The following is a 20,279-nucleotide window of genomic DNA, read 5'->3' on the forward strand; positions in this document are numbered from 1 at the left end:
AAAAAAAAAACCTGAAAAACAAACTTGAAAAGAAAATTTGAAATAATTTTAAGAACGAGTACATTGTATGCAGGAGTTGAGACTGACGCGGGATGTTATATACAGGCCATTATACAGATGATTAATTCAGTTGATTGAGCTGTGACAAGCTAAGCAACACGCTTATTACAATGCTTCAACCACAATTGTTCCAATTTCACTTAAATGATATCAATGAAAGCATAATAATCCAGCCCAGATGAACACCGAAGCAGTTCTCTTGTTCACAAACTTGTCGTGCACTTGTGTGTAGACACTAAGGCTTTCAAACTATTGTATTGAACTTTAGAAAGCGTCGAACACCAATTTCGTCTTATTCGCAGAGCAAGGTAAGGTCTCTGCTCTCTACATTATACTTAAATTCCACTGGAGGCGGCGTCTCTTCCTCTGATATCAAAATCAAAGATACCTTCATAATAATTTATATTAAAGATATGTAGGCGTCGTTAGCGGTTTCGTGTCACAACTGGAATACCACCTTAGCTCTCGTGGTGGCCAAGTCAATTGCTTGCTTGAGCCTAAGCCACAGAATGACACAGTCGCCAGCAATAATCGATACTCGTTTTAACCGGCCTTGGGCATCACTAGTGACGGAAATTCTCGACGTTACCAGCGCCTCCTCCGTCTCGCCACAAAAATCGCTAAGAAGTACCGGTTCCTCGTTGTGAAAAACCACACCAAAGTTCGCCAGCTCTCCTCCGTCTTGCACTGTCGACCGCACCAATACTCTTAGTGTCTAAATTGAGCACGCCGGCAGCACTCAACACCACGCCCCGCTTGGTAGTCATTCTATGACGCATTACTTGAGCGACACTGGCTGCTTCCAGCACATATACTCGAGGAAGCTTCGTCAGCTGGGGAGCCCGCAAAATCAGCAAATAGCATAGATCGGACACCGTGGAAAACACTTTGACGTAAGAGCAATGAGTTGTCTCATCACGACTTGGGATAAACGGTGCACGTTGATAATAGCTTCAAGGTTTTCAGCAGCGGTCTTTGCTTGGTCAAACTTAAAATTTCTCTCGTGATCGTGCTTCTCGATATGCACTTCCAGCCAGGATAAAATTGGAATCTTAATGATGCAGACGATAAATCACAGATAAACGTTACAGTTCAGCATGTCAAAAAAAAAAAAAAAAAAAAAAAAAAAAAAAAAAAGGGNAAAGATACTGCTCTTTGGCGGGGAATCGAACCCCGATCTCCCGCGTGACAAGCGGAAATACTAACCGTTATACTACCAAAGACGATTTAGAAAATTTTAGACTCGCATATTTATATCTGACGAATGTCAACATGACCTTGAAATTCTTCTGCTTTCCAACCTTTTGGCATTACCACTCAACTTTTCTACCTCAAGTCAAACTGTATGATACCCCCGCACCACAGTTGTTCAGAAATGTCATGAATAAAGCAAGTTTGGAGGCAATTTAGTTCATATTTTTTGGTTTGCATTAATTAGCGTACGAAACTAGTAATTGAGAGCAGCTTTTTTAACGGGCTTCTTGATTGCTGTAAACCAAGATTGCCATGAACCACTCCGCTCGTTAGCGTGTTGGGCAGCTTTGGCAAGAGCCCCCTTCTTCGTGGTGTCAACGCCTTCACCTATGCTGACCCCCTTCACGTAAATTGTTGCCACGATTTCTTGCGCAATCGGGTTGTAAACGACGTTAGCAGTCATAGTGTTCTCGTCAAGCTTTTGCTTAAGTTGCATGAGTGGCAGAGCCAAAGTTAACGGAGATGCCCCGTTGGCGCTGTCTACCACAAATTGTTCAGTAGTCTTCAGCTTTTGAACGTAGCGGTTAATCAGCTCTCGCACAATCTTTGTCATTTGATTTGCGTCACCAACAACGGCGAAAGCGGCTTTTTGTCGGGCGTTGGCGGCACTCTCAGAGTCAGTGCCCAGACCCAACACTTCGCCCTCACCATACACCACTTCGCAAGTGTGCACCCCCAAGTCGTCATCGAATGTCTCTTTGAATTCAAGGGTATTCTCTGGGGTCAGGTTGATGAAGAAATTGAGTTCGTTTTCTGCCATCAGCAAAATCGTAAACTCGCCAAGGTCCTTCAAAAGCGGCTTGTAAAGCTTGCCGATCCACTTAGTGATGGCTTCAACAGAGTAGCTATCGGCAGCCAAGGCGCCAATGTAGGCGAGGAACACCCGGGCAACAAGACTCACCTTTTCCGATTCCGGGAGCTGGTCACTGAGACAATAACGGTAGCTATCAAGCAAATTGTAGCCCAAAGCAAACTTTGCAAGGGCGGTTTCATTAATGGCTTGGTTCACCAAATAGTTCAACTCCTCGGCGCCGATGAAAGGGTAGGCCTCATCGATGACGTCCACAAGGGCAAGCCGCAACACCAGCGCCCCCTTCACGGCCAACTTGCCATTGTGAGCGCGGGAGAAGTCATTAAACTCCAGCAGCTCGATAAAGTCCAGGGGCAGTCGCCACAGTTTGTCGGTAAGGGCCCTTAACAAGAGCACATCCAGAGATATCAGGGGGAGAATCGGGGGCCACGCGGCGGCGTCATCGGTGATGGTTTTAGGGGTGGTAGAGCTGCCTTTAACCAGCGGCTCCCAATCGAGAAACTGGGTGACCTCTTTGCCCGGGCGCGGCGCCTTAAAGTTGATCTTCTGAAGGGCATCGATGACCGGCAACTGATGCTGCTCCATCAACTCGCGAAGCCGAACCGCTACCTTTACTTGGCTCAGATTAAGGTACACCTTAGTACGATCGAAAAGCGCTGCTAACTCGGGGTCGACGTGGACATCGCCCAGCGTTAACCGAACAAGCTCGTTGTACGTTTCGGGCGTCGGCGCCCGCTGTCCAATCTGTGCAAATGTCGCCTGGATCTGCGAGATCGCCAGTTTCGATAGCTGGAGATCCTCGCAGAGCGTGGCTAACACTTCATTGGAGGCCATCTGAACCTGTTCGGTGAGTTTGCCAGAGGTTGACGTCGTCAGCGGTGCGACTAGCTATTTGTTCGGGAGTGCATACAGTGCCGCAATGACAATGCTAGCCCATCTAGGAGGGCCAAGGAGACCATAACTGGAGTGGTTTCAACTTGAAACCATAAATTCCCTGGATGACCATCTTACGGACAACACCGGGCCTTATTTGCTTGTTCTTCTCGGCATGCTTCTCGCCCGCATTCAATTGTCCACGCACCCTTGCCTGTTTCGTCATCTCCGCCGCTTTAGGCCGAGACGCGGTGGAATATCTCCAGGCTCAGCACCATTCGAAACGGATTGCATACTCTTGGCACCAGCAGCTGGTGATTTGGGATCACCACCCCCTCTGTCCTCGTCTTCACCATCTGTTTCGGTAGTGATAACCGAGGAGACGTCACGCACGCGTCTCCCCCTTTGACCACGGTGGTTGTTTACACTTTTCCCACCAACACGGCTGCGACTCGCGGAACCGTTGTGGCGGCACGCTCCTGGGTGTAATGGTGCGCGTGAGGCGGCCCCAGCTAACCTTGGGTAAACGAGGTCGGGAAACTGTTGGGTGCACCAATAGAATGGGCCTAACTACGGATTGTCTTTATTTTACGTAGTCTACGGGTCACGCCCCGGAGTTGAGCAGTTTTGTAAGACACTGTGGCGGGCCGGGCCGAAGGGTGTTTTGACACCTGGTTTGATCTCACGCTCGAAGCGAGCGACGATTGCGGGATTTCCATGCAAAAAAAGAAAGTAGGAGCGCCCCCACAAGCATGAGGTGCGAGCACGCCGGGGACGATGCCAGCGGCTTCAGTAGAGTGTGGTAGTTGTTTGACAGCGATCTTGGGGAGATGGGGGGTCCCCTAGCTCTAGAAAACCACCCCCACCACGTGGCAGCCAATCATTTCCCGGGGATTCTTTTCTCCGTGATTTACCGACGCGCACCTGTACACAGTCAAGGAAAAAACCATTTATAACCTCAACACCGCTGTGAAAAATTTTAACTTATCCATACATTCATTATGGCCACTCAACAAGATATTCCCCAGTTCACGGCTTTGGACTACGCTAAGTTCGCTTTGGCTGGTGCCATCGGCTGTGGTTTCACCCACGGGGCCATGACCCCCATTGATGTCGTCAAGACCAAGATTCAATTGGAACCCACCGTGTACAACAAGGGTATGATTGGCTCGTTCAAGCAAGTCATCCAAAACGAAGGTGCCGGTGCTCTTTTGACCGGTTTGGGCCCCACCGTGTTGGGTTACTCGTTGCAAGGTGCCTTCAAGTTCGGTGGTTACGAATTTTTCAAGAAGCAATGCATCGAACAATTGGGCTTGGATAAGGCCAAGCAATACAAGGACGGTGTTTACATCTTCTCGTCGGCCGCCGCTGAGTTCTTCGCCGACATTGCTCTTTGCCCCTTGGAAGCCACCAGAATCAGATTGGTGTCGCAACCCGACTTCGCCGACGGGTTGGTGTCGGGTTTCGCCAGAATCGCCAAGGAAGAAGGTATCGGGTCGTTCTACAACGGGTTCGGGCCGATCTTGTGTAAGCAAATCCCTTACAACATCGCCAAGTTCTTGGTGTTCGAAAGAGCCTCCGCCGCCATCTACGCCTCGATCCCCACCCCTAAGGACCAATTGACCTCCGCCACCAACACCGCCGTCAACTTGGGTTCGGGTGTCATCGCCGGTTGCGCCGCCGCCATTGTCTCGCAACCCGCCGACACCTTGTTGTCGAAGGTTAACAAGACCAAGAAGGCCCCCGGTCAATCGACCATGGGCTTGTTGGTCCAATTGGCCAAGCAATTGGGCTTCAAGGGCTCGTTCGCCGGTTTGCCCACCCGTTTGGTCATGGTCGGTACCTTGACCTCGTTGCAATTCACCTTGTACGGCTCGATCAAGTCGGCTCTCGGGTGCCCCCCCGCCATTTCCTTGTAAATACGCGGTGTATAACAAAGCCCCCCGGGGATTAATGACACGTATACATTCTAGACTTTGGTCTCTCTTTGCGTCCCTTTTACTTTGAATCCCTTTATTTGACTCCCTTCTTTGACTCTGTTTTCTCCTCACTTCCTAATCGACGGTGTTGAGCCTCCGGGTTTCTGCGTGTCGATGTCATCGCGCTTAACCAGCGGCGCCTTACCCCCTGGTTACGCCGAGAAAAAATTTTCACCTATTTTCTCCTTAGCGCCCCCTCGAACGAAGCTGCCATCGCTCGCACGGCTGACTACGTCATTTATAATTAACCCTCACGGGATGAACGAAAAATCCCCCTTCTCGGATATATTAGCTAGCGCGTCTAATTCCGAGACCCCTTAAACTCAACAAAGTAGCTAAGACTTGAGGTGATAGCTCTAGGACTATCGGCTTATCGCTGATATATGGGGGATGACTGAAAAAGGTATACGGTCCTCGGCGCCACAATACTTACTAAAGCCAGACTAGTTGCTGCGCCGGCGCCGAAATCGCGCATTGGGCGAGGGTTGCTGTCATTGACGTACGGCATCGCTCGGTGGATCACACGATCGCTTACCTAGAACGGGGTGCGAACATCTACCACCAGCAGCGTCTGCCTTGAACAGCGACCCGTAGTCTCAGAAGACAGCAGCTCACCCAAACAAACTCAAACTCTCTCTAGATATAGTTGAATCCATCAACCGACGACGGTGCCCGCCTCCCCCTACCCCCACGCCGCTGATAGGGTTAAACCCTGTCGCTATCGCAACGCTCATCTCGCGACCCCGCCCGCCGGCGCTGGCGCTGCGCGAAAGATTTATATCCCCGGCGCCCCGCTGCTCCCTCCACCAGACACTGTGATCCCCGGGTCCTTACCGTAAGCGACCGCCTTCCGATCCCGTCGTTGCCCCTGCCCACCATTCGGACCCCTACCTGCACCCGCCTCCTTGTTGCTTGGCATCTCTCTGGATGACACAATTTCACGGCCTAACCAACGCGACCAACCTCGCCCACTACTACGATGAAAATTACATCCCCGGCACCGTCAATGTGTTTGTCGGCACCGACGCCCTGCTGGTGGAGCTGCTGGGGAAACCTTTAAAGCGCCTGCGCAAGGGCGTCATCCTCATGCCCCAGCCGCTGGAGCTGCCCAACGACCCGTTGAATTGGGGGTTCTGGCGTAAGCTGTGGCACTTTGCCCTCTTGTCGTTCATCACCGCGCTCACCGCCGCCACCTCCAACGATGCCGGCGCCGCGCAAGAGTCGCTCAACGAGTTTTATGGGATTTCCTACGACGCCATGAACACCGGCGCCGGTGTCCTTTTCCTCTTTATCGGGTGGCTGTGTATCTTCTTTGCCCCCGCCTCGTCGCTCTACGGACGTCGTATCACCTACCTCATCTGTTTACTCGCTGGTACTTTGGGGCTGGTGTGGTTTGCCCTCTCTGACCGTACCGCCGACACCATCTGGTCGCAGGCGTTTGTCGGGATGTCCGAGGCCTGCGCTGAGGCCCAGGTGCAGCAGTCGTTGCTGGACATCTTCTTCCAGCACCAGTTGGGGTCGGTGTTGACGGTGTATATCTTGGCGACGTCGGTGGGGTCGTTTTTGGGTCCGTTGATTGCCCACTTGATTTCGCAGCTGATGACGTTCCGCTGGGTCGGCTGGATGGGGGCGATCATCTGTGGCGGTACGCTTGTGGTGACGTTGTTTTTCTGTGAGGAAACCGTGTTTCCCAGGGAGAAGTATGCTCCCGTGTATGACGCTAACAGCATCCCCAGCTCTGAGGAAGGTGTCAAACAAGATGAGAAACACGATCTGGAGACTCCCGTGGTTGACGAGAAGAATCTGATTGACGATATCGACCGCCAATCGACGCATGTCCACGAAAAGAAGCTTTCCATTGTTGCCGCGAAAACTGACTTTGAAAGCCAACAGGAACAGAAAAAGCCCTACTGGCAACGCATCGCCATCATCACTCCGTCGCCTTATTTGATTGGCTTCGGGTTCAAGCAATACTTAGAACGGTTTTTGCTCTACTTCAAAGTGTTCACGTTACCAGCAGTGTGGCTCCTGGGCCTTTTGTGGGGGTTACAGGATGCCTATATGACGTTCTTTTTGACTACACAAGATACGTTTTTCTATGACGATCCCTGGAATAAGCTGGAAACTGGTGTTGCAGTGATGAACGTTGCCACGTTAATTGGCGCCTGTATCGGGTGTTTCATGGCGGGTGTGCTCTCCGACAAACACGTCTTGTGGCTCGCTAAGCGCAACAACGGCGTCATGGAGCCTGAGTACCGCTTATGGTTGCTTTTCATCACTTTAATCATCTCCCCCGTGGGGCTCATTATGTTTGGCGTTGGTGCCGATAAGACGTGGCCGTGGCAGGCGATCTACGTCGGTCTTGGTTTCATTGGTTACGGGTGGGGTTCCGTCGGCGACACCGCCATGCTGTACCTCATGGACTGCTACCCCGAGATCGTCATCCAGGGGATGGTGGGGGTCTCCATTATCAACAACACGTTGGCGTGCATCTTCACCTTTGTGTGCCTGTTGTGGCTCGACTCGCTGGGGACGACTAACACCTACATTGCGTTGGCGGTAATTGATTTTGTCACTATCGCCTTGATTATCCCCACGATCATTTGGGGTAAAACCTGGCGTAAAAAGACGAAGAAGTTGTACCTCGAGATGGTGGAAAAGACCCAGGGTATGGGTTAATCCTTTTTATAGATTTGGTTTTTAGAAAAGTTTAAAAGTTTATATAGACTCTCAATCCTAATACATAGACTAACATAGAGAGAAATCTACACAATTTCAAACTGATCACTGTATAAGAAGGAGTATATGTATTGAATTTGATGTACAATTAGCATAATTATCAAACCAACCCAAACTAATGTAGGTTTTACTGACGATATCTGACAACTTAAATTTATGTTGATTTTTGTAAAAATTGGAAAAATGGAGAATTTAGAGGTAATACCATCAACTCTCAAATAGCATTTACAACAAACTAAAAGTCGTTTCGTCACATTCGTATCATTATATATACTCAGTCGGTCTCCATCTTCTCCCCCTGGGCCATGTACGCCGACAACTCGTCGTCCAATGCTTCTGCCAGCTTCGACTCGGGGCGCTGGCGGCGCTCACGTCTCTCGCGCCGCTGGCGAGGCTTCTTGGCCCGGTCGCCACCAGCAGGGGTGGCTTCTCGGCTGCGATGGGTGGGCCGGTTGCCGCCGGCACCACCACCAATGCGTTCCATCAACAGCGCCCCGGGCACTTCCACCGTGATCACACGGCCCATCGCCTTGCGCCCGTCGTACTTCTCCACGGCGCGCCCGTTGCTACGCTTATTGTCGCTCTGGAAGCACACGTAGGCGACGGTGTCGTCAACGGCATCAAACTTGACAAAATCCACCGGCAGAATCTCGCCAAACAAATTGCTGAGATCCTCGCCGTTAAGGTCGGGGTGGATGTTCTTCACCCGCAACACGGGGCGCCCGTGGCAGAGGCGGTTGATCTCGTGGGGGACACCCTTATTCACCGGCGGCGACCGCGTGCGGCCCTGGCCCCGACGAAGCTTGTCGCCCTGGCCACGCAAGCTCTTGCCCGCAAGCTTCTTCGGCGGCCGCAGCGGCTTGTTGTTTTCGCCGATGATCTCGTCCAACAGCTTTTCGAGTACGTCCCCCATGGCCGGTTGTACTAGTCGAAGGTAGTAATGTGGGTGTGAGCGCCGGCGCTGGGTGCGATGGAAAAAAGTGTGCGGCGGCGCCGCCGCTTGCTCGGTGCAAACCTCGACGCTGAAAAATTCCCAGAGCTAACTAGAGTGCGACTAGGCAGACCCCAAAGCTGGCCCTGCCCAATGGGGAATAAACCGTCGTCAATAAACGACACCAAACTCACATCTAATTATGTCTTCAGCAACTAATGTCTCCCTAGATTTAAGGTATAATGGCTATTGTAGTCGTGTAGGCCCCGAGTCTATTGTCTATCTTTTGCTGGCTATTCTCTTGCTGGATGTGGTCACCAGCTATGATCCCGGTGACCTAGTGACGAGCCACGGGCATCGAAGGATCTGCCAAGGTTTCTGTGCGTGGCTCGGATCGCCGGAAGTGCCCATGACCTCCCCCGCTTGCCGCCACAAACTCGCCAGCATTTTTCACTAGATTAAGGTTTGTGGCTCCCCTCGTGATTTCAAGGACACAGTATTCACAGTCACAATATCGTAATATCACGAGTCTCAGTCAAACATGATTCAAAATATCTCTAATCAAACATACATCACTAGAGTCTAGTAAATCCCTTCCCTTCTCTATTCCTCAAAGCCTCTGTCGCTCGCCCCGGATCGGTTTTGTCCCCTCTGGGCAATACCATCGAGGGTCACATGCTTCGCACAGCTATTAAAGGCCACCACACCCGCGCGCACCCCTATAACTGACCTTCAGTCGCCCTCCCACCACCACCTAATTGCCGATGTCGTTACAGTACTGGAGCACCAGCGACGGCACCCACGTGTTCTCCCACACCGCCAGCCAAAAGTACTTGGAGCTCTCGGGCCACAACGCCCCCCAGGTGCTGACGCTGCCCCCGTCAGCCACCCAGGCGGGACCGTCGCTGACAGTGGCGGCGATCTTGGGGACCATCCGCCTCAAGTACAATACCTACGTCATCGTCATCGACACCTATACTACGGTGGGGCGCGTGATGGGCAAGGAGATCGCTAAAGTCGGCGATACGAGGGTGTTGCCGATTGGTACCGTGCTGGAGGTGGCGAAGAAACTGACGGAGGAACAGGAGTACGTGCGTCTTCTTAAAGCTCATTTGAGCAAAGCCACCCTTTACTTCAGTCTCAACAACGAGTACGACTTGACCAACTCTCTCCAGCGCCAGTATACTGGAGAACTGAAGTCGTACGACCAGCGGTTCTGGTGGAACCACTACCTCTCCACCGACTTGGTGGCGGCTAAGGCTGGTGTTTTTGTCACCCCCGTCATCTACGGTTACGTCCACAGCTACACCGTCCAGTTTGCCAAGCAGCAGTACCTTGAATTCGCCTTAATCACCCGGCGCCTGGTGCTGAGAGCGGGCACGCGGTACTTCCGCCGGGGTGTCGACACCAGCGGGGACGTCGCCAACTACAACGAAACCGAGCAGGTGTTGGTGACGTCGCAGAACCAGTTGTACTCGCTCGTGCAGACGCGGGGGTCGGTGCCGGTGTACTGGGCTGAGATCAACAACCTCAAGTACAAGCCCAACCTCGTCGTCAGCTCGCAGTCTCTGGCCGACGCCACTGCCAAGCACTTTGACACCCAGGTGAAGTTGTACGGGGACCAGTACTGTGTCAACTTGGTCAACCAGCTGGGCTACGAAAAGCCGGTCAAGGACGCCTATGAAAACGCTGTGGAAACGTTGCCGCCTCAATTGGCCGACAAGGTCAACTACATCTACTTCGACTTCCATCACGAGTGTCTGAAGATGCGTTGGGACCGGGTGAAGTTGTTGCTCGACGTCCTCGTTCGCTTGGGCTACACGCTGGACAACGTGTTCCACTACGACTTGGCCAACTCCAAGGTCATCAGCACCCAAAACAAGGTCGTCCGTACCAACTGTATGGACTGCTTGGACCGTACCAACGTCGTGCAACTGACGATCGCCCGCTGGGTATTGCAACGCGAGCTTGTCGAACAGGGCTACGTCAACGAGTCGTCACCCTGGGAAATCGCCGACCCCGACTTCAACTTGGTGTTCATGCTGGCCTGGGCCGACAACGCCGACGCCGTGTCCAAGGCGTACTCGGGCACCGGCGCCCTTAAGACAGACTACACCCGTACGGGTAAGCGTACCAAGCAAGGGGCGCTCAAGGACTTGCAGAACTCGATTCTGCGGTACTACCAAAACAACTTGTCCGACGGCCACCGCCAGGACGCCTACGACTTGATCTTGGGGGTCTACCGCCCCTATCAGGACCTGGTGCAATCTCCGTTCATCGACACCCGTCCCCCTTATGACCAATTATTACCCTACCTTATGGGGACGCTGTTGGTGATCTTCTTGGCGATGCTCATCTTCCCCAAGGGGTCGTTGTTGAGCTTGCGTAACTTGGTGGTGTTGGTGCTGTGCATTGCCTTCAACGTCCGCCTGTTCCGCTACCTTAACAAGGCCGGGTACCAGTTTGTCGACTGGCCGCGGTTGGTGCAGTTGGACTTCTTGCGCAAGACTGAAGTCAGCAACGGCAACAAGGTGGTGGGTTCGCGGTACGTGGAGCTGGATGCGTTCAAGGTCCACAAGCGTAAGGACAAGTAAAGATAGACGATTAGGCTAATTTAAATACATTCACGCGTGGGAGTAACACCTAGTTAAGACGCTACGATTGCACCATAGCGACGATATGGGCCTGTGTCGGTCGTAGCTCACACCAGAGAATGAGTGTTAGCAGCAAGGTTTTTTTATATTAACTATGAATAATTCTATAATTTTGAATACATGATGATTGATAATATCCCCCAGGGCCTGCCTTTGAAGTGATATCTGTGACAACTAAACTAGCTAGCCAGTAACTTTTCCAAATTTTATAATTTGGGACTAGTTGTGGGAGCAGAATTCTCAAGTACGAACACGAGGCCGCTTGAAGTACAAGCGTGGAAGCATGCGATACTTACTGATATGCGGATTGAACCCATACCAGCGGCACCAGATGGCGAGGAATGCATCCAGACAACTCTTCAATGTCAGGCTTTCCAAGAATCTCCAGACAATTCTTCCGTCGATTTGTCAACAGATTCCCGGACTCGTCAACCCAACATCCCAGATAATACATCGTCACATAAGGCACAGCGGACTCGCTACCGCTGACTTCCTAACCATGTTCACTGGACTGCACCGGCACTTGAACCTCAGAATTCTTCTAGACTCGCTGGCGTTTCTGACGTTTACCACGTCCTTGGCGAGACTTGCGTCTTTTCGATGTGGTCGAGTTCAGCCTGTCGTCAGTTGCACTCTCATCCAGTTGTTCGTCGGATACCCAGGGTCCAGGATGGATTGGAAACTTGTCGTGAATGTTGCATACGTCGTTAATGGTGATTACCGGCAATGCTAACAACGAGTCGGCTTTCGAATAGAGGTGAGCAAACCGTTCCGGTCCAAATTGAAACATCCAGGAGTAGGTAAAGGGGTCGTCACATTTCCTTCTTCAACCGGGGGTGTTGGTACATGATATATTTCTCCTCCGCCACCTTGCGCCGGTCGTAATGTTTGTACGTGTAGGAGTCATCAAGGGCATCACCCTGTGATATATGTGAAGGCCAAGCTCACGTTGTTCATCATATATTTTGAAAAGGCCTTCAACCACGTCCTCAGAGGTTTTGGGTATAATTGGACATTCCCGAAGAAAAAATTGGGCGGGTTTCCCTTGCAAACAATTATAGATGCGGGATTTGAGCACGAGCGCTGTAGCCAGATCGTCACGGCTCCGGTACACGTATCCGGGGAGACCTACCATACATTCCCTGACGTACTCTTCGACTTGGGGCACTGATATCTGATAGATATCAAGCCAACGGTCGTGACACTTCATCCAATACGCGGTTGCTAAACGTTCCATAAGGATGCCCTCCTTCTGTTCATCGTCCTCGATAGTGAGGATGAACTTGCACTCAATTGGTGCTATGGCCACGTCCTTGGGGTACTTTAAGCTGTACACCTTTTCAGCGATTTCCCGGGTAATTGGAGAGGGTGACGATTCCACCATCCATGCAGCGATAAGCTCACCGAGCCATGTAATTTTTTGTTTTTCGGAGTACGTAGTCGGAGGGTTAGCAAGAATGGTTTCAAACGATTGTCTCTAAGTGGGCGACGTTGAAGTTGATACCATCTTATCTGAGGAATCAGCCATGATGGACCAGGTTTCCGGATCGGCGTAAATTGGTACCAATTGAGGGAGGGATTTGATAGGTGTCCCGAATCCAGCTGACGAGGTTAGATCATATGTTGAACGATCTCGTATATGTTGGATCCTACTCACTTGTAGGTCAATACCGCTCGCGACTCGATGCAGGACTTCGGATCGTGATGCCTCGCTATGAGTGGGGCATATCAGAGACACAATCTTCAAAGATCATTTTCCAGAAAGTTAATATAAGTTAAAACTCGCTGATATTTACGAGCAGAATCTAGAGTTGTCAAAAATTAACCCTTTGAAAATGAAACCTCCTCTCCTTATGGTAATTCCAACAAACAAGCTGAACATCATGATGTTTGCTCACATATTCAGAGTTCAACAAACATTGCTAATAAGCTTACGCTCTAGGAGTTTGCTGTCTCGACTAGTATTGATGACATAGTCACAAGACTGTCGTCTACTCCAATTAGATATCAGATACAGAGCAATTGTCGGAAACAACTTACGAGTATAATACTTTATTATACTCAATTGACTACTTGAAGAAATGACGTCTTAAATGGTTTTTGTTGATTCGTAGAATCTATTTACAATAAATAAAACGCACAGCGCTTATTGTTGGCCCAAGCACTTGAGGATGTCCGACCACACCTTGCCGGGCTTTTGCGAGGCGTCGATGCCCGACCAGATGCCGGTCTTTTGGTAGTATTCGACAATGGGTTCGGTTTGCTTGTGGTAAGTAACCAATCTCTTCTTGAGGGCGTCTTCGTTGTCGTCCGATCTTTGCACGAGGGGTTCGCCGGTGATGTCGTCAGTCATTTCCTTCTTGGGAGGGTTGAACAACTTGTGGTACGATCTCCCCGAGGCAGGGTGGACCAATCTGCCGGTAATTCTCGCCACCAACAACTCGTCGTCGATCTTAAGCTCGACGGCCTTTTCGAGAGGGGTCTTGCGGTCGGCCAACATCGCATCCAACTTTTCCGCTTGAGGGATGGTACGAGGGAACCCGTCCAAGATGAAACCCTTGGAGCACTCCTTGTTGTTTTCCAATTGGTCCTTGATCATGTTGACCATAATTTCGTCGGAGACCAAGCCACCTTGGTCCATGATCTTCTTGGCTTCTTGACCGAGAGCGGTCTTGGCGGCGACCTGGGCTCTCAACATGTCACCAGTGGCCAAGTGGCAGGCACAGAACTTCTTGCTCAAGTTGGGGGCCTGGGTACCCTTACCGGCACCGGGGGGACCGATGAGCACCATTCTCACCAGCTCGGGGACGTCGGGGATGATGCCGGCCTTCTTTTCCAATTGCTCAATACGAGCGTGCAACTTGTCGATGACACCTTGGAGGTCTTGAGTGGACATGATCGTTTGTCTAGATTTGTGGGGGAGTCTCGGTGGACAGAATTTTTCACTCCTTTATAGGGTTCTCGGTGGAAGCAGGTCGCATCGACCAATTGGAGGGCGATGGGTCACGTGGGGCGCCCCACCTGCCATCTTTTGTTCAAGCCAGCATGGTTTTAAGCAGGTTACCCCATACTCTGGGGTTCGTTTATAGAATGTAGAGCAGCTACGGCGTACGTCTATGCAATCTAGCAAAGAAAGAGCAACCTTCTTTACTTTCCTTTGAATCGTGATAAGGAAGGTCGCGGAACGGGTGCCGCTACCGCGGAAAGTTACCCAAAGTGCGAGCATCGGCTCCGGGCTGAACCCCACCGATTTGTGGGGTGCGAGACACGCCAACACTAAATTTAGGCGTGGCGCTGGATGGCCATGAAGTAGTTGCCGACGTCAGGCAGCGACGTGAACTTCCACCCGTAGGCAGGTAAATAGATGCACCCTTTCGACGCTACCACTGAGTACTGGGGCTCGTTTTTCGCCATCCACCCGGCAATCTCCTGGTGGTCGATGTACTTCTCCAACGTGTGGGTGCCCACCGGGACGATCCGCAACACGTGTTCGCCCATGAAGATGGTGGTGAACCACAGGACAAAGTCGCGGTTGATGGTCAGCAAGAACAACCACCCTCCGGGAGCTACACGCTGGAGACCGGCTTTAAGCACCTCCAGCGGGTAGTCGACGTGTTCCAACATCTCAAACATCGTCACCACGTCGAACTCACCTTCGACGTTCTCCACGGCCGCTTCCTTATAGCTCAATTTGGTAGTAAGCATGGGATCTTTCCGCTGGTGGATACGTGCCGCCTCCAACACTTCGGGCGATAAGTCGACGCCAAGCACCAGGTCGACAAATGGAAGGCGGGCCATCAGTTCACTGAGAATGCCCCCGCCACAGCCAACATCCAACACCTTGAGCGGGTGGTGCAGCAAGAGTTCGTCGCGGCGCTGGTCCTGGTCAAGCTCAATCCGGCGCCGAATTGGCAGCGGCAACAAGTCCGGGTTGAACGGAGGGATATACACTTCCTCGTCAGCTTCAGTACCCGGCGGGTTAAGGGTAATGTGGCCCCGTACAGTGTCGTAGATGAAGTCCATCCGCAACAAGTTCATCTTGTGCAAGATGCGCTGGGGCCCGTCGACGTCCCACCACAGCAGGGCGAGGGCGTTGAAGTGGCTCTGCTCGGCCAAGTTGATCCCCGTGTGCCACCGCCGCGCCAGCGCCAGCATCTGGCGCACCACTTGGTATCTCATCGTCGCAACTTTGGGAGTAGTGGAGAGGCGCTCTGGCAATTAGGTGCGAATATGTGGCAATGCTGGTTACTGGTACAAACACTAGCTAGAACGTTTCTCCAGCAATTGATCGTGAAAAATGTTTTTGTAGTGACTAAATTACTAGGTGTACCATTCTATTAGTAAAAACACAATGTCGTTTGTTGCATATCACCACGCCTCTATTTGTATTCCCTGGGCTCGCTGAGGGCAAACGCCGCACACGAACTTCACGCGATCATCACTTTACCAACCATGCCAGCAGAGTCGCTCGTCGCCACGAGAAAGCGGCGGCAGAACGCCGGGCTGCGGCTCAAACAGCTCATCGAGTTGGAAGAGCACCATGAGAACGTTCTGCTGGCATTCCCCACCACCGAGGACGACGAAAACGTCGCGCTTTTGTTCCAAGAAGATGGCGAAGACGACGAGTTTGAAGACCCTGAACTCCAAGCTTTAGACTCCGAAAGTGATGAAAACGAAGACCAAGGTGACGAAGATGACGGTGAAACACCCCAACTGCCAAAAGACGCTCCCGACGACGAACAACTCTCCGATTCCGAGCTTTCAGAGCTGGATCTGGACCTCAGTGAGGGCGAACGCGAGCTCCAGAAGCAAGAGAAGATTGCTAAAAAACGCAAAAAGACTCAGCTTATTCCTGAGATCAAGAAGCGCCCGGCAACTTCGGCGCCGGCGCCGAAGAAGCAGCCTACCCCTCAGATTAGCGTGGAGTCGTTGATGCTGGCATCAAGGCGGCTGTCTCTGCGGTCTCTGGTGGTGAAAAATACCAATGCCTTAGTTAGTCGACTCAAAGAAGATGAAGAACGGCGGAAAACGATGACGCCAGTGGTGCGGCCTCAGTACAAACAATTGACTCAGGAAGAGCGTCTCGCCGAGGCGGTGGAAACTGAACGCCGTAACGTGTTGGCACTCCACCTTTTCCGTCAACAGGAAGTGGTGAAAAAGGAACAGCGCCGTAACCAGATGCTTTCACGACGCCACGCGCTTGTGGATGTGGTGCGGTTTGAACTGAAAGAGACTTATATCACTCCCGGTGAGGAAGTTGAAGAATGGCGTAAGCTCTATCGGCTTCTAGACAAGTATAAGCGGAAACCGACACGGAAACGTCAGGTTCAGGAGTATTTGGACCGGTTCAAAGTGGAGCCTGGTGTCCTCATGAAAGATCTCCCTCACTTTGAGCCTTGGGAAGGCGATGACGGCGATGAAGGCGAAGACGGCGAGGGTGACGTCGTTGAACAGACACCCGAACAAACGCCGGAACCGACCCCAGAAGCCGCTGAACCTGAACCTGAACTGGAGCCAATTAAGGTGAAATCTGAGGAGCCAGACGCAATGGATGTTGACGTTAAAGACGAGGCCAACGAAGTCGAAGAAAAGGGCGAAGAAGACGAAGAAGACGAACAAGAAGAAGGTCTGGTGAAGCCAGAATTGAAGGAGGAAGAAGGGCTGCGACTGGCAACCCCGAAACGAGTCACGTTTGCCGAAGACGCCGCCAATACCAGTCTTGACTTTGATCTTGACGACCTTGATCTTGTACCCAAAGAAGAGGAAAAGAAAGTCCCAGTTCACGAGTACTATGAGCCTCTCGCTACCGGTGAGCTTTTTCATGGACCCATGCAACGAGTGGCCCGCCAACGGGTATATTTATACGATTTCGAAGATCCTCGTTACACTGAGACACTCATCAAAACCTATGTACTTGGTCCCCAGTCGATTCTTCCTGGGTCCCATCGATTTAAGGACCTTAAGACCATCTTCAAAAGTGGTGGCCGTGACGACTACGGTGCTGCTGCTGCCAAGAAGAAGATCCAGGCTGAACACGATGCGTTGTTGACTCTGGTCACCACTTGGACCGAGGAAGAGCCGATGTTTGACCGGCTCCGCAAGCTTCCTCGTCTCGGTATCCGCCAAGAAGTGGTGGACGAGTCCGACGACGACCAGAACGACAACGGCGCCACCATCACCATCACCACCGAAGCGCCCTTGGGCTTATACTTGCCCAATAATAATAAGAAGACATGTATGATCCTGGGTAAGGAAGTGCGCTACTTTGACCCTCACTTGGGTGTTCCTTACGCCACTGTTGACGACCTCGAGTTAGCCAAGGAGATCGAACGCGGCTTGATTCCCTGGTACTCGTTTGCCGCGGGGACAAACGACACTGGGCCCATTGAGATCTACTTAGGCCACCGCGAACGCATTCGCCACGCCAAGGGTGTACCTCCAGGGTTTGCCTAATCTAGATCATTAATACATTATGTATATATATACACACACACTAACACACAATGCTTTGCATGACTCCAGGTCACGCTGCTGCCTCCTTTTGAGGCTCTTCAGGCTCATCAATGAATTTAGGAAGCTCGGTCTCTTCCAAGTACAGCGGTAAGCCACCGGTACTTTCGCCAAGCTCACGTTCAAACTCCATCTCTTCTCCCAACGCGTCCAACTCGGCGTCAAGCTCGCTTTCCGAGATATCGTCAACGTCACCAATATTGGTCAGCAACGCCTCCTGTAAGTCATTGGACTTCTCAATCAAGTCGAGCATCTCGTCCTGGAGATCCTCGATCTTGTCGATGTCGATTTTGCCGTACTGTTGCTTCAACGCCTTATTCGTCGTCTTCATGGCGTCGACGGTGATCATGGTGTTTTTGAGGTTTTCCGTGGTCATTTGCGCCTGGGTCATGTTCCACAGCTGGCTCTCAAGCTGGTCCCGCTGAGCCTCGATCTGTTTCCGCTGGCGCAAGAGCTTAAGTGCCTTCTGCTTAAGCGCCAGCTTACCAGGGCCATCCCTCATGCGCAGCATCTTCTGCTGGTACGTCAGAAGCTCGGAGTTGATCTTGGTGAGTTTGACGTCAAGCGACCCCACCCGCTCGTCAATGCTGCCGATGGCGTCATTGAGCGACGGCTTGGGCGCCGTGTTCCCCCGGCCAAAGAGTCGGTTCATGGTGGGTGGTGCGACTGTAGTGGCGACTGCGAGTGTATAGTGGTGATCGTGACAAATCCGCCCACCCTAAAAAGAAATAGACTTATGGGCTTGAATTTTGATCATTGAGCTACCATCACCAGTGATGCTACCAGTCTTCATATAATGCTGTTCTTGGCATTATTTGACCCTGAATCATCGCCCACTCTAAGTGTGGGGGTCGCAGTCATCTACCATAGTGCGGACAGCAATTACTGCTGGACGTCTAAACCTGGTTGCCGATGCCTGAAGTGGGAGAGGTAAGTGTCTAACATGAAACATCGGTCTTGTCGGTGACTAACTGTCTAGGTGGCTCACGCCGTAGCCATGCTCCGCCGACACGTGGTGGGTCTGACGATCACGAAGGCTCAGTGTCAACAAGACACGATCCTCTTCCCCTTCACTGAAGCCAGAGAGTTTGAACACCTTGAACTGAAACTCACGGGAGCTAAGGTCATTCTGACGGGTCGCCATGGCAAATACTTCTGGCTCCGGCTTTCGCTGGGGGTGCTTTTGATGCACTTTGGCATGACTGGAATGATCAAGTTGCGAGATGTCGATAGTCACTTGATCTTTATGGAAAATGGTGGTGACAAGAAAGTTAAGGACGGCGTGGTTGTGAAGGAAGCCGGCAGCGACGAGTGGCCGCCGCGGTTTTGCAAGTTTGAGTTGGCGTTTGATAATGGTTTAGAGTTAGCGTTCCGAGACCCACGACGGTTGGCTCGGTTCAAATGGTTTGAAGATGGGGTTGATACCGATAAAGCATTATTGAATATAGCTCCGCTTGCTGTGCTAGGTCCTGATTACTCTAAGCCTCAAACACCACCACTGTCAACGTCAGAACCGTTTAGTTACGGTGATCCTGATCCTGATCCTCACGGACGCCCTCATCTCGACTACGACGGGTTTGCTAAGCTTGTACTTTCGCGGAAGAAGCCGTTGAAGTCGATGTTATTGGACCAAACGCTCTTTTGTGGGGTGGGCAATTGGGTTGCGGATGAAGTGTGCTACCAGTCTCGAATCCACCCTAACGAAGTGCTCCTGCAGAAGATCTTGGACTCCGACCATCCAGTACTAAAGACGCTTTACGAAAAACTCATCTATGTGTGTCTGTACGCAGTCGGGTGCGAGGCTGATGTCACCAAGTATCCCAAAGACTGGCTTATGCTTCATCGATGGGGCAAGGGGAGAAAGCAAAAAGCGACGGTGGCTAGCGGCCACGTGGTGGAACACGTCACCATTGGTGGGCGTACCAGTTGCTTCGTGCCTGAACTCCAAAAGAAGCTTCCCAAACCTACTGGTGGTGGTGATAGTGATGTGGAAAATCACGACCCCGACGATGACGTCACCATAAAAACCGAGACTGAGACCACCACCAAATCCGAGATCAAATCTGAGGCTACTAACGAGAAACTCAAGGCGAAGGCCACAAAGACTGAGTTAGTCACAGTAACCACCAAAGTTAAACGCGAGCCCAAGCGGAAACTCGATCCGAACGAGTGGATGTACGTACCCGAACGCAAACTCAGACTGCATTCTCGGATAAACTAATTGCAGGACAAAGCGTTTTGATCTTGCCATCGGCTAACCTAGCGATGGGCCCACCACCACTCAGCCACATTAACTCATTATAATACCGCACCCACGCCTTTGGCGATTTTGATTGCGACGATCCTGAATTTACAATGGACACTTTTTTTTTTATTTTCCACAATGGGCCTCTTAAAGTAATTCGTTGGGCAAAAGTTGGTGTGTTGCAGTAGAGCCCCACCAGCGGTTAGCGCTACCGCCCTCATAG

At 51.6% G+C, this 20,279-nt stretch overlaps 10 protein-coding genes across 10 annotated transcripts; 5 read left to right on the forward strand and 5 right to left on the reverse strand. All coding sequences in view use genetic code 12, as the record gives it.

Annotated features, from left to right (window-relative positions):
• Positions 1-1,507: 1,507 nt before the first annotated feature.
• On the reverse strand, positions 1,508-2,959 carry CDL1 (Cdl1p; the record flags this gene model as incomplete). The annotated part of the gene is made up of 1 exon (XM_034156990.1): positions 1,508-2,959. The coding sequence occupies one exon, from the start codon at positions 2,957-2,959 to the stop codon at positions 1,508-1,510; it is 1,452 nt and encodes a 483-aa protein (XP_034011012.1).
• A 1,040-nt stretch (positions 2,960-3,999) lies between these two features.
• Positions 4,000-4,917, forward strand: MIR1 (Mir1p; the record flags this gene model as incomplete). Its single annotated transcript, XM_034156992.1, has 1 exon — positions 4,000-4,917. One exon carries the CDS (start codon positions 4,000-4,002, stop codon positions 4,915-4,917), a length of 918 nt encoding a protein of 305 aa, XP_034011013.1.
• Positions 4,918-5,904: 987 nt separating this feature from the next.
• DIURU_004151 (uncharacterized protein) lies at positions 5,905-7,656 on the forward strand (the record flags this gene model as incomplete). Its single annotated transcript, XM_034156993.1, has 1 exon — positions 5,905-7,656. The coding sequence occupies one exon, from the start codon at positions 5,905-5,907 to the stop codon at positions 7,654-7,656; it is 1,752 nt and encodes a 583-aa protein (XP_034011014.1).
• Positions 7,657-7,990: 334 nt separating this feature from the next.
• Positions 7,991-8,629, reverse strand: DIURU_004152 (uncharacterized protein; the record flags this gene model as incomplete). The annotated part of the gene is made up of 1 exon (XM_034156994.1): positions 7,991-8,629. One exon carries the CDS (start codon positions 8,627-8,629, stop codon positions 7,991-7,993), a length of 639 nt encoding a protein of 212 aa, XP_034011015.1.
• A 782-nt stretch (positions 8,630-9,411) lies between these two features.
• SAC1 (phosphatidylinositol-3-phosphatase) lies at positions 9,412-11,241 on the forward strand (the record flags this gene model as incomplete). Its single annotated transcript, XM_034156995.1, has 1 exon — positions 9,412-11,241. The coding sequence occupies one exon, from the start codon at positions 9,412-9,414 to the stop codon at positions 11,239-11,241; it is 1,830 nt and encodes a 609-aa protein (XP_034011016.1).
• A 2,206-nt stretch (positions 11,242-13,447) lies between these two features.
• Positions 13,448-14,197, reverse strand: ADK1 (adenylate kinase; the record flags this gene model as incomplete). The annotated part of the gene is made up of 1 exon (XM_034156996.1): positions 13,448-14,197. The coding sequence occupies one exon, from the start codon at positions 14,195-14,197 to the stop codon at positions 13,448-13,450; it is 750 nt and encodes a 249-aa protein (XP_034011017.1).
• A 386-nt stretch (positions 14,198-14,583) lies between these two features.
• Positions 14,584-15,480, reverse strand: COQ3 (hexaprenyldihydroxybenzoate methyltransferase; the record flags this gene model as incomplete). The annotated part of the gene is made up of 1 exon (XM_034156997.1): positions 14,584-15,480. One exon carries the CDS (start codon positions 15,478-15,480, stop codon positions 14,584-14,586), a length of 897 nt encoding a protein of 298 aa, XP_034011018.1.
• Positions 15,481-15,753: 273 nt separating this feature from the next.
• On the forward strand, positions 15,754-17,754 carry DIURU_004156 (uncharacterized protein; the record flags this gene model as incomplete). The annotated part of the gene is made up of 1 exon (XM_034156998.1): positions 15,754-17,754. The coding sequence occupies one exon, from the start codon at positions 15,754-15,756 to the stop codon at positions 17,752-17,754; it is 2,001 nt and encodes a 666-aa protein (XP_034011019.1).
• A 70-nt stretch (positions 17,755-17,824) lies between these two features.
• Positions 17,825-18,463, reverse strand: CTA1 (Cta1p; the record flags this gene model as incomplete). Its single annotated transcript, XM_034156999.1, has 1 exon — positions 17,825-18,463. One exon carries the CDS (start codon positions 18,461-18,463, stop codon positions 17,825-17,827), a length of 639 nt encoding a protein of 212 aa, XP_034011020.1.
• A 345-nt stretch (positions 18,464-18,808) lies between these two features.
• Positions 18,809-20,032, forward strand: FPG1 (Fpg1p; the record flags this gene model as incomplete). Its single annotated transcript, XM_034157000.1, has 1 exon — positions 18,809-20,032. One exon carries the CDS (start codon positions 18,809-18,811, stop codon positions 20,030-20,032), a length of 1,224 nt encoding a protein of 407 aa, XP_034011021.1.
• Between the last annotated feature and the right edge of the window lie 247 nt (positions 20,033-20,279).

Source organism: Diutina rugosa (genome assembly GCF_008704595.1).
Source record: "Diutina rugosa strain CBS 613 chromosome Unknown scaffold51_size91455, whole genome shotgun sequence".
In the NCBI taxonomy this organism is placed as follows: Eukaryota; Fungi; Ascomycota; class Pichiomycetes; order Serinales; family Debaryomycetaceae; genus Diutina; species Diutina rugosa.